The sequence below is a fragment of the Magnolia sinica genome, chromosome 18, assembly GCF_029962835.1.
Source record: "Magnolia sinica isolate HGM2019 chromosome 18, MsV1, whole genome shotgun sequence".
NCBI classification, from domain to species: domain Eukaryota; kingdom Viridiplantae; phylum Streptophyta; class Magnoliopsida; order Magnoliales; family Magnoliaceae; genus Magnolia; species Magnolia sinica.
Window position 1 is genome coordinate 11,010,211 of NC_080590.1, and position 13,147 is coordinate 11,023,357.

General features: G+C 39.6%; 1 protein-coding gene across 1 annotated transcript in view; it reads left to right on the plus strand.

The window, feature by feature from the left end:
• The window catches only part of LOC131233892 (uncharacterized), a 44,567-nt gene extending 32,074 nt beyond the window's left edge, over positions 1–12,493 (plus strand). Inside the window, exons 12-16 of the mRNA XM_058230727.1 lie at positions 8,389–8,456; positions 8,694–8,803; positions 8,933–9,811; positions 12,118–12,220; positions 12,313–12,493. Coding sequence (XP_058086710.1) covers positions 8,389–8,456; positions 8,694–8,803; positions 8,933–9,811; positions 12,118–12,220; positions 12,313–12,335 — 1,183 coding nt within the window. The 3' untranslated portion in view covers positions 12,336–12,493. The remainder of the gene's footprint in view (positions 1–8,388; positions 8,457–8,693; positions 8,804–8,932; positions 9,812–12,117; positions 12,221–12,312) is intronic.
• Positions 12,494–13,147: the final 654 nt, after the last annotated feature.

Here is a 13,147-nt window from a genome sequence, read left to right on the forward strand (position 1 = left end):
GGAGATCCAAAACTAATGTGGGCCATACCACACGTAACAGTGGGGATTGAATGTCTAGGGGTGATAAAAGTTTTGTATCAGGATGATATTTGTGCCTACAGTTTATCTGAGTGGTAGTAACCCTATGAACGGTTTGGATGGCATATAAATGTCATGGTCAGCTCCAGGAAGGTTTCAACCGTCGACATTTCCGTTCCCACTGTTTCATTTTGTGTGGCACACTTGATTTTTGGATATGCCTGATTTTTAGACTCCTGTCCAATTGTAGTCTTTGAAAATAGATGGACAGAGTGAATTTGTAATGGAAATTAGCGAGGGCCCCACACAACCTTGGACACAGGCATATCTCTATGCCCAGGGTCACATCCAATCTGTATCCATCAGGAGGATGAACCCAACAATGTACGGCTTTGGCATAATTTGTTCGTCTAACCCCTCATCATGGGGCCCATATTTTCGCCCTTTTAATAAATCCACGATGTCCAACCGATTTCAAAGGAGGGAGGAAAGGCTTTTCTTGAGGTAGGACTTGGGTTCGTTGTCGATAATCCGCGAAAATAGAAAGCTTTGGCATCTGCAGCTTCTCACCTTTGTCTGAAACCACTAGCGCTTGCAAGCCCTAAAATAAATGAGGATTTGACAGGTTCGTGAGGAGTAACTATGCCTATGGTAGGTTTCTCTCAAATCCCATATGTATTTGGGAAATCCCTGAGACCAACTACTTAATTCTGAGAGGGATTTGTAAAATCCCTCTTCTGCCTGCGATTGAACAAGGCACAAAACCCAATGTCGTAAAAGTTAATACTAGATGAAGAATGCAAACATGATACGAGACTTAAACTGTAGAGTTTGCAATAAAATACCACTTAATCCTATCTAATACCAGAAACCAAACATGCCCTAAAATGGGTGCCAATTGACTGCTGATCGAAGTGGAATATTGAAAAAAATATTTTTTAACATTTCTAAATAAAAAATATTTTGTTTTTCAAAAAATTCCCAAATTCCCAAGAATCACTTGATTAAGTTACATGTATGTTTGATTTTGTGTTTGGACACAGATTGCAACCGATTTGAGAGAAATTGGTGAAATTTTGATTTTTTTTTTTCCAAATTTTCGCAACTCAACCAATCTACCCCAAATCCATCATTTTTTCAATGCAAAATTTGAAGAATTTTGAATTTGTAACCATTTGACACTAATTTAACATGATTTATAGAATAAAAAAGATCAAAAATAAAAAATTCTCATCAGATTGAAAACGACCCTAACTTGGCTTAAATCTTAATTCCGACTCGAAATTGGTGTTTTTCTTTAGAGGGATTTATAAGGATGGGTCGAAATCCACAATAGATCTATTTAGAAGTGGAAAGAAATTAAAAAAAAAAGGGGTTTGGATTTTTTTTTTTTTTCCCCTGCCCCTCAGACTCAGACTTTGCATGCATTAATATCGTTGATACAATTTTTTTTTGTATAGGACTGGTCGCAAACTTGCGATATCTACAATACCATGTAATGGGATATATTTTGCGATACAAATTTTTTAACACTACGTATGGGTTTTGCAATACAACTTGTGCGTTTCGTATCGCACAGGTGGAATACAAGATATATTATGGGATATATCGGCCAATATCATCGATATTGAAAACATTGCCTATTATATCTAAAATCACTTTGTGGGGCTTAACTGGGTTTTTGAATGACCTGAAATTTTCTAGGACCCCTCATCCAGGGAGGATGCATGCAATGGATGGGTCAAATGTCCCAACTACATTTTGCTGGGCCCTAAAAATAATCAGGAAGGTTTGAATGGGTGGATGTGTACTCTCAACTGTTTCCTATGATGTGGCACACCTAAGTCATGGATTGAGTTGGATTTTAGGCTTTAGACCTAATAGGGAGGGGTGCATCTTATGGACAATGTGGATGCTTGACACAATGGCCGGGCGAATAGAGTATGACCTTACTGTAAGTTATGGTAATTTTTACCTTGTTGGAAAACGGTTACGTTGGGACCCCGATGGCCGTTATGTAATAGTAACGGTTGTGCTTGTTATGTGATATAGGACCGCAACACCCGATTTGAAAAGAAGGGCTCATGATGGACCTGCAATGGACAATACAGGCCGATATATTTTTTCCTAAAAAAATTTCATCCATTAGAGGGTTGTAATGGCTGTTACAAGCTTACAACCTGTATCGTAATGGCCATAAGGCTGGCTGTTACAATTACCATTATTGAATACCTTATGCAGGATTGTGCCCATTTGCGCCCCAAAACCCGACACCCGAGTATTAGTACTCAGCTCCTGAATTCGGGGCCATTAGCTAAATAATAGACAATTTATTCAATTCACATTCGCATGGTATGCATCAAACCAGAAGCAAGATATACTGACCTTTGAATTTTAGTTTCAATCATCACATCATTCCACAATTTGTCCTCTCAATTGGGGACTTATTACAAATGAAACAATTCGTGAAATTCTAACAGTTCTACTGAAAGGTAAATCAAAACTATTTGCTAATTGAGCTCGAAGAGCTTAGCCGCACTCCTATAGGACGCTTCTTCCATGAGATCCTCACTTGAGTTGTTAAGTGTGTCTTTGAACTCCTCTAGTCCTCCATTGTCTATTGGTGTATACGCGAATACACAAAAAAATAGTGAGTAGCCATCCTAGTGAAAAGTCCCCTCCAAGTTTACACATTCATCATCATAGTCTAGTATAGTTTACAAAAATGAATAAAGCAAATACAATAATCATATCACAACGCGAATCTTAATTAACCCATGAATGTATGAGTGCATATTAGCCTGGGGATGCACATCCAACTGTCAGTGTGAGTAAAACCTACGATGTAGAAAAACTACCGTATGATGACCCAACATCAGTGAGGACATACATCAGCATCATCTGGTAAGTTCATACAATGACTCGACGTCACAAGAAACGTACATCGGCATCATGACCCGGCATCACTAAGGACATACATTGGCATCATGACCCAGCATCCTAGGTGACATAAAGCGATGCCCAAAAAGTGATATGAATGCAAGATTAATCAATCCTTTATTAGTCCGGTTTATAAAGAAACCAATTATGAAAAACCCTTTACACTTGGTGGCCTTTTAAATCATCATACCAAAGTCCATTTGATAATCATTGTAACCACGAGTCCATTCATGGACATAAAACAAAGGACTTATCACCTGTTCCACTTAGGCATCAAACATGTCACAAAGTGACGGTAATATTATCACACATCATGGTATTAAATCCATAAACATCATAGGCCAACTAAGTTTCAAGGTATAGTCCAAAGAGGTGTGTTTACAACAATTCAACACTGTTCATCTATGAATGATTTTCCATACACAACCTCTTCATTGGTTGTGTCTCAAATGTAGTCCTTGATGTGGGGGATCATGCCATACATTTCAAGTTTACAAAGCAGATTATGAACCTCATCAACGCATTCCTTATCATGAATTGTTTCAAACTTAACATCACAAGAACAACTTGCCACATGGATGATCAAAATTGCACAATTAGAGTTGAGGTAAATCTAATTCATGAGTGAAGTCAACAGTAGAACATACTAATTAATGATCTTAACACATTATATAAGGAATTTCACCAAGACTAATAAGTGTACAAAACTGTAGCCTTTCTATTAAATCCGATGGAAAGCTTGGAGGGATTTCCTTACCTCTTGAGTTAGCCGACTTCTAGCGTCCTTAAGATCGGGCGTTCGCGCCTTAGGGTTAAACTCTACCCTAGATTACGAAAATTGCACGGTTAGATTGAATCACCACACACTTTGTTTGATTTAGGATCGAAATGGGTTTGATCTATAGTCTAAGCCTAGATCTTAATGAAATTTGAATAGAATTCAATGTTTTATGGAAATTACCACAGAGAAATCAATTTAAGATAGCTCATCTTTCGAATGGAGTTGACTCGGCTTGACTTGATTTGCTCGACTCAACTCTATTGTGAACCCAACGCGAATTCGACGTTACATGACATCTCTTTCAAGCCTGAATGGATACTCAGCTTTCCAGCAAGGTTCCCAGTGTTCGCTGGACTGGAACTTGACCCGAAACAGACCAGACTCGATACTGGACTCGGTGAAATCCACTAAGTCAACTCGGCAACGACTCAACTACGATTCTCCTTCCTTTCTGTCTCTTTCTCCTTTCTTCCTTCTCCTTCTTCCTTTACTCCCTTCAGACAAAGCATGCCCAACAAGATCTGGAGTTGGTCAGAACTTGCCCAGATTCGCTCCGACTTCGAACCTGAGTCGGCATAGTAGTTGACTCCCCACAGTCGGTCTCTCTCTCTCTCTCTCTCTCTCTCTCTCTCTATTCCTCGTTTGTCTCTAGTCGTAAAGACATGTCTGAATCATGAGAAGGGCTTTTATAAACATCCCAGATTTGAAAGCATTGGGTCCAAGAACTCAACGTCGGGTCGAGCTGTACTGCATGCGGAACGATTTCGTTGTAACCGTTTTTGGAATCTTTCCCATTGACATGTCTCGACAAGATTCAAGGGATAGAATGTGGAGTTCAGCGTACATCTGATGGACGTCTTGGATCTGCTATTGGGGCCCATCGTTGATCGAATGGTTTTGCTGTAACGGCGGATTCACAACCAGGGCATCTTCCTTCGAACCGTTTCTTCCGGATTGATCAAGTAAAGCTCCAAGGACCTAAAAATCGAAGGTCTAAATCAATCGGACCTATGGATTTCAAGATTTTTAGTTACGGATGTTTCTATGCACTACCGCGAGATCACGCACAATTCAGAGATTCTCCTAAGATCAATGAACAATTGAAATTGATCTTGTTTTCGCTCCTCTGTAACAACCGAATCTTTCACAAACAACATTTTCTTACTTGCAGACCCGCGACCCTTGTGCACTATATTGGAGGGTGGAGATTTCTTGAACCTATGGCTGGGATTAACGGAGAAAAACTCTCCTGGATTGTAAGAAATCCGAGTCGAAATGGAGATCAGAAGTTTCCAATTTTGAAATGAGTTTCGCGTGCTAGGTAAAAGTTGTTTGGGTTTTACGCACGCATGCACCTTCACATGTAGACTACATTGTTTTGATCAGACGGTCCAGCTCTAGAACGTGGACGGATTGGATCGTTCTAAGGTGGACCCCACTGATCATGAATGATCGACTTCGGGTCGTTGTTGGAGACCGGCTCCAATGGCTTGTTTCAAATAGGAAAGAGGGGAGTTCTCGTGACCGAGTGACTGAAATTTATTTTATTTTATGTTATTTTATATAATGTTCTGTGGGTCCCGGCTTGGTCACCTATTGGGCGATCTGAGCCATCCATCAGATTGATCAACCCATATTGGACCATGTGTCCAAAAAGGGGATGTGTTTAATGCTTAAGTGGGCCACAAATGTAAATTTGTGTTTAACTGTCTATTTCTGACAATCCAACGGTTGGATTATTTTCAAATTGCTGATTAGTGTTCCAAGGATTCCTAAGGATGTCTAGGTGATTTTTAGCAGTTGATTTTCCAACCAGATGGTGAATTTGGTGTGATTTAGTAGTGGATCGTCCAACGACATGTTGTGGACCCGATGGATGGTGGATTTTGTGATTTAGGTCCCTAAACTGACAATATACAATTTAATTTGTCTAACAAGGTGTCATACGAAGTTTCATTTATGATTGGAATCCTAGAAACAGGTTTTCATGTGTGTACTCCAAATGATCAAGTGTAGGTTACAAGTGTTACTACACACACATGCATATCAAATTAAATTTCCAGGGTAACACCCGAGGACTTTCAATACTCAAGTATTGAAAAGTTCGGGATGTTACAGCCCACAAACCTCTGTGGAGGTCATATTGGTTGGGTGTCTCCTCCTAACTACCTCCTATGGTGTGGACCACCTATGCTTTGTTTAGGCTATTTTTTTGCCCCATGATCTAACATTGATGGAAACCGCAATGAATGGGGCGGATCTGATGCGCATATCATGCAGGCCCATATCCTCCTGGTACCATTGCTAATAGTGCTAGTACCAACAACATGTGACCCCCCAACAATGAAAAAGAAGTGCCCACATGTGGGTATTTGTTGGGTGGGTGGGAGCAATCAATCTATCAGGTGATAGGTTTGTACATCTTGTTGACTCCTTGGCTTTGTTGTTGATCAAATTTTTGACGATTAGTGAAGATGCATTCCTTTGGTATTTTGTTGTAAGCTGTACTCTTTTTTTGTGCCTCCCTCTTTTTGAAAGATAAAGCAAAATTTTATTGAAAAAGCAAACAGAAAGACAACAATAGAGGGGCTCGTCTTCTGGGGTTATTTCCATTGTATTGCAGAATCTCATAGAGTGGTCCTGTAGAGATTTTGTTGGGGGTCTGCCAGCCATGGGACTGTCTTGTGTTTTTGCTTTTGTTTTTCAATTTCTTTGTTTTCCTGTCTTGTGTTTGTGTCTGTTGTTCTTTTGTTGTTTTGCGTTTTGGCTTTGACCCAATAAAGTCATCATCTTTATAAAAAAAAGAAGAAAGAAAAACAACAAGGCAGGGGCGCTAAGCAGGCGACCTAATTACATCCCAAGAATCCAAATTACAGCCCTTTAGAACTGATACACAAGAGGCCCATTCAACAACCGGTGTTTGAAATAGCCGTAGCGTTTGGCGTAGCATTCAACTCTCTATGGCGTGTAGTGTACAACGCTATGCGATACTTCTATTTTTTAATTTATAAATAGGAAAATTATAATAAATAGTAAAAAAAACAAGAAAATATAAAAAATGCCTAAACGATGATTCTTTTTTATTTTTATTTTTAATAAGCATGTTCAAACAAGTTATTAATTATCATTTATCAAAAGCCAATCCGCATATATAAACCAAATCAAATCATTATGACATCAACAACTTTATAAGAAAACCACTTTAATTAATAATGTCTAATTGATGCCACAAGTCATAAGTATGAAGAGAAATTAAAATCCTGCAGGTTGAGAGTATTAAATACAAAATACATTGATCATTTATAAAAAAAAGCGTACGCATGCTACATATGCTATGCACATGCTACATACGCTATGCGCATGCTACACACACTACGCGCATGCTATGACACTACATATACTACATATGCTTGGCATACGCTACATACGCTCTGACCCCTGTAGCATACGCTACAGGGGATTTACACTATTTGCTAACGCTACATAGCGTCGTAGCTACGGACGTTATTCAAAACACTGGCAAGAGCCTAGCCCCTTGGGACAGTCCCTTGACCGACATAGTAATGTTATTGAAACATCCAGCATTTCTCTCTCTAAATGGCCTACCAAACTGCAAGCAAAGCCGTTCTTAACTTTTTCTTCAATTTCCCCTAGCCCACCCCAATGCCACGCAGCCAAGAGCACATCTACCGACTCTAGGAAAGACCACGAAACTCGGATGCGCCTCAGAAAGTCAGCACAAATCAACCCCACAAAAGGCCAATGCACAAAGAGATGATCCATCATCTCCTTGTTAGGCTTGCACAAAATGTATGTCTTGGGGATGACATAGATCTCTTTTGAAGATTATCGATAATAAGAACTTTCTTCCTACCAACAAGCCAACTGGACGCTGATTAAAATTCATTTAATAAAATTCGATAGTAAGAACCTTCAGGCCCTTCTTTTAATAAAATTCATTTGTAAAAAATGGAAACTACTATTTTTACTTCCCTAGGTGTTCATGCTGAGCGTTTGCGCTCCAATTGCAATTACAGTACTTTCAAGTAAGGACTTGGAAGAAACATGACTGCAATTTGATGCGAATGATTCAACTTTAGAAGTAAACATTTTCGCCTGCAAACAACAGGAAATGGCACTTGTGTCCAGCACAGTTGCGTTTCAAGTTCTTACTGTTCGTCCACTGCAGAAGGATCCGTGAACAACAAGATAACATCTCTCCGTACAGAATTGGAGTGTATCAGAATCTGCACTTGTGTTCTTCATTGATATTTCTGCATGCCAGTCAAATTTCTGTGATTGTGGAAATCAATTCCATGATCTTCTTATCTGTTGTCAGCGATTTACTTAGCCCCACCTCTTCATTGATATTTCTGCTAGAACCTGTTTTCCATTGTTAAGGTACATGCTTGATATTGTTATGATTTCCCTTGGTTGTTGTACCTTTACACCCTCTGGGCCTCATTAATATATTCCTTGTTATTGATCGAAGAAAATGAGGGGAAAAAAAAAGAGAGAATTGTTAATGATTGAACATATTTCACACTTATTATTTGACATGAATTCCCTTCATGCTTTTACTATTTTAACTTTTAGTATATTTATTCTTTTCAGAGCTCTTGTCTAATTATTGTAGTTTTGATTTTCAGTTGGAGGGAAGGAATTGTCACAGAAAAGGGCAAGGAAGATGAAACAAAACTGACTATTCATTTTCCAGGTTTGTATCACATCTACTTGTACAATGCACATATTTTTCCATAACATCTGTTTCTTTTGCTTTGTTTCACTTTTATATTGCAAACATCTAATGCAGATTGGGATCCTGTCTTTACTGTTGACAGTAGTTTCTCATTGAAACCTTTTCATGACTTGGGAGTAGTTTACGTGGGACCTTTTTGGCACTAAGATTAGCAGCATGAAGTATCTAATATTCCCTTTCAATTTTTCTATTTAGCTGAAGGAGATGCATCGATTGTTAGATCTTGGAATCTTCGTCCGTCTCTCGTATGGAAGGATGGCCACTGGATTGAGTGGTCAAGAGAGAATAATGGTCAGCAGCGCGAGGTTTGAACATTGTACTTTTGACTATGATTTGAACAGGAAAAAAAACATTTTGCTTTTTTGACATGCATTTGGCTAACTTTCTGATCAATTGGAATTCTTTCCGAGTCTAACATTTGTAATGTTGATCAGCGTGATACTCCCAAGGAAAAACGACCAAAGTTGGGCAGGCATGAAGTTGTAGTTGATTCTCAAGTTGATGCCAGCGGGAAGGATAAGCTTTCAAAAAATCCATGCATTGAGGACTCAAGGAAGGCCGAAGAGTCAAGGCCACTGATGTTATCTGTGAAGGATACGGTTTTTTCTGTTGGGAAGAGCACCGGGGATACGAAAAATTCTGATGCGCTGAAAATGAAGCGGACTGGATTGCAAAAGGAAGGATCAAGAGTGGTTTTTGGGGTTCCTAAACCTGGAAAGAAAAGGAAATTTATGGAAGTAAGCAAACATCTTGTTTCAGATCGGGCTACTAAGATCACTGAAGGAACAGATTCAATTAAATTTGCGAAATACTTGATGCCACAAGGATCCCGTGGATGGAAGAATGCTTCAAAAGTTGATTTCAAGGGAAAACAGGCCGCCGACTCAAAGCCTAAGGTGTTAAAGTCAAGAAAAACTCAAAGCATTCAGAGTAGAACTAAATCCGAGAAGAATGGCTCTTTGATCTCCAGTGTTTCTGTGTCAAGCGATGGCACAGGTCGAGATCCCTTGATGAATGCCAAAGCTTCTTCCATGAGCCATGACGAAAACAGTTCTTTGTCTGACACTCCCAAAGCAGCTGATGACCCACTCGTATCTCCATCATTAGAGCTGGGATCAGATGTTCCTTCCTCCAAGAAGAAGCCCTCGGCCAGCAAACCAGAGCAGGTTTTGAAAAGAAAACTTGTACCTGCTGCTGAAAACATGGCTAGAAATGAAGAAAAGGGCCCAAGTCTCAATGAGAATTCCGGAAGGTCAATCTCCGATGTTGTTGAACCCCGGAGATCGAATCGCAGAATTCAGCCAACCTCAAGGGTAAGTCCTGTTGTATCTTTACCTTTTTGTTTTATTTTATTTTAAAATCCACAGGTTTGTGTGGGGACTTTGTTACACTTTTTCCTGTCTTCTTGCATCATAGCATCCTACTGGCATTGCAATTTTTATTTTTGGGACGATATCAGAACTTCTGTTTTGACTCTGTGACTCCCTAAACCTTGCTTAATCCAGACCTGAGTGAACAATAAGAATGGGCAGAGATATCGTTCATTCGAGGAGGCATTTGTTCTTTTGTTCACATATCAGATACTAGCCTTTCCTTCTTGGCCCTGCACCATGTAGAATTTGTACTGATTTTGTTCCATAGCGGTAGAATTTGTACTGCTATGTAGAATTTTCCTTCTTGGCTCATTCTCGGTTCGTTCCTTTTATGACTATATTACCAAGACATCTCCAATTTCTGAAGAATCGATTACCAAGCATGTTTGGCATTATCCTGTCCTGCCTAAGATTGTGGCTTTCGGCTGGTTGGTGGGTTGAAACAAGGTATTGACAATTGATAACCTCCGGAAATGGGCAATGGTCCTTCCGAATGTTTGTTTGTGCTGTCTGAGTGATGAGGAATCAGGTGACCATCTGTTTGTTCATTGCCGCTTTATTGGGACAATTTGGTCAAATTTATTGAGCCGTTTCGGCGTGTCGTGGTCTCTTCCGGCGTCAATGGGCGATCTTCTAATAGCTTGGCATGGGCCATGGGGTGAGTTTGGGTAAAGAAAGGACGATGATGTGGAGGATGTCCATCCTTGCCATCTGGTGGTCAATTTGGGAGGAAAGGAATGCCAGATGTTTTCTCAATGAGAGCAAGCTGGCAGAAATCATTTCCCAAAGGGCGATTTTTTTAATTGTTGAGTGGGCCTCAAATCTTGAGAAGCTCAAGGGCTGTAATTTTTCTTTTCTGGGGTTGTAGCTGGATCACCAACTCGGCATTTCAGCATTTCATTTCCTTTTTGTTTTGTTTTGCTGTTTGCTCTAATAAAATTCCAGCAACCTTTAAAAAAAAAAAAAAAAAAAAAGAGAGAGAGAGAAAGGGACAGCATGAAACTTTAAAAAAGAAAAACAAAATTTTCCTGCTGCTTTTCTTCCTCATGTTCTCTACTACTCCCTTGGACCCGAAAGCATTACTTCTAGCAGGGTTTTTTAGAATAGAACAAATAGCAGTAAAATATAGCTTAATTCTCTTCATAATCTAAAAGCTTCTATTTTTCTAACATTTTTTTGAATGCATGTTTACTTTATTTTGCCTTTCCAGAACATGTCTGAATGAGTTTGCTAACTGATGCTTGGTGCCCATTCAGTCTCAAAAATTTGAGCATCTCAAACTTTTAATTAAGGATAAGGTATTGTCTCGCATGGTGAACTTGCCCAAGTTTGTGTCAGCGGCCTGTATAGTCAGGTTGTATTTTGTAGAAGCTAACTTTGCATGACGAAACTAACCAACCCAGACACAAGACTACTTCTGTGTACAATGGTGCTAACTTGACATTGAAATGATTTAACTACAACTCATGCAGATCTGGGTCCTATTTCTTGTAGCCGATAGTTCTGAGCCTGGACCAAAATGGAGGTTTTCTTTTAGGCTGTTTTACAATCACTTTTTACATGTGCTCCATTTTGGCATACGGTTTTTAGAAATGCGGAATTATATCATCCTCAACCTAAGGATATGAAGAGTATAATTTTCTATTTTTACCAGAGGTAATCTAGAGCATTGGTCTTTTGTACCTTGCCAAGGACAGACCAAGCCGCAAGCTCCTTGATAGGACAATCCTAACCTTTCAATTCGTGGCCCACAGAAAGATGGTTGAAAGGAGAAATACAGAAACAGTCCCCATCAACTGAGAAGAGACCTAAAATTCATGGCTAGGATCTGGTAATCCGGGATATTTTTGGGGCATGTTCTGTACATTCAAATCAGGCCAGTGGTTTGGATTACTGAAGCATGGGCCATGCAAACCCACCTTTTTTTTTTTTTTTGGGTTAGCTTTTTAGTACACACCCCACTGTCAGTACACACTCCACTGTTAGCCACCCCCACTAGGGAATCGATACCAAGACCTCAGTGTTGAAACGAGGGTATCTTCACTCGGTCTACCACTTGAGCTATGGATCAGGGTGTGCCATGCTAACCCACTTACTGTGCATATCCTCCGGTAAAGGATCATGCAACTCTTTATATGGGGAAGAAAAGAAAAGCTTGTACTATTAAGAAAAAGAAAATTAATACTACCTTGTTGCATATGTGTGGTCTTGGGTGTGAAGTAACCGTCAGTCATTGCTGCATACAGCTGTTAGAAGGACTACAGAGCTCCTTGATTATTACAAAGATTCCCTCCGTTTCACATGACAAAGGCACCAAAGGCCAAAGCAGAAGCACACCATCTTCAAGAGGTGCACTTTTAAAGTTCAATTTGAGATTTTTTTTTTTTTTTGGGTCCCCTTGATGTGGTGATTCATGAAGCTGACTATTCTTTTGAAAACAGGGAACAGCCATGGGCGGGAGTAGGGCAGTCTTTTTCCCTAGAAAACCTGATGACTAGGCAAAGGAGTATCCCTCATGTAGTGTTTTGTACATATATTATAGATTTTAGGAGATGTAACCTGAATCTTGGGCTCAGTTGTAATATTTCATAGAGGTTAATATTAATTTTAGTTTCTTTTTTATTGTGAGAACGCCGCTTCCCGTAAACCTTTCAAAAGAAAAGAGAAGAAAAAAAATCCATTGCAAAGACTTGAATTTGCAGGAACTGAAGCTTTTCAGAAGATCAGCTGGACATTACTCAGCCAACAAGAACTTCCAGGTACGAGTCTTCATCTCTTTTTTGGGGCTTTTCTCTGTCAAAAGGGCTAGACTACTTGCTTTCTACCCTTCTTGGATAGTGGTGAATCATCCACCTGCCATGTGGCTGGCTGTGTGTGACAATCCCATTGTGGCTGAAGCATATCCTAAAATCATACGAGATCTTAATGGGAAATTTGATGACCACCAATTGGATGGTTGGAATCATCCAAGTGCGTGGGATATGTGCAATCCAGAAAAGGGCCCACAAGTTGCAGAGTCTGGATTAGTGTACATATATGCCACATTTATGGTTGGACGAATTACCAGCATTTCAGAAATATGGGAGAATGCACATAGTAGTTGAGAGCTTGTTCTAGTTGTATTTGAAGACAGTTTAAATGGCCGATGCAGACAAACCCAAATGTATTGCATGTCCTTCCAGTGTCCTTTTTCCAATGTTTCCTTTTGTTTATGCACACAGGAAAAGATTAGTCACTTGAGGACTAGCTTATCCATTGATCCTGTGTGATGGATAA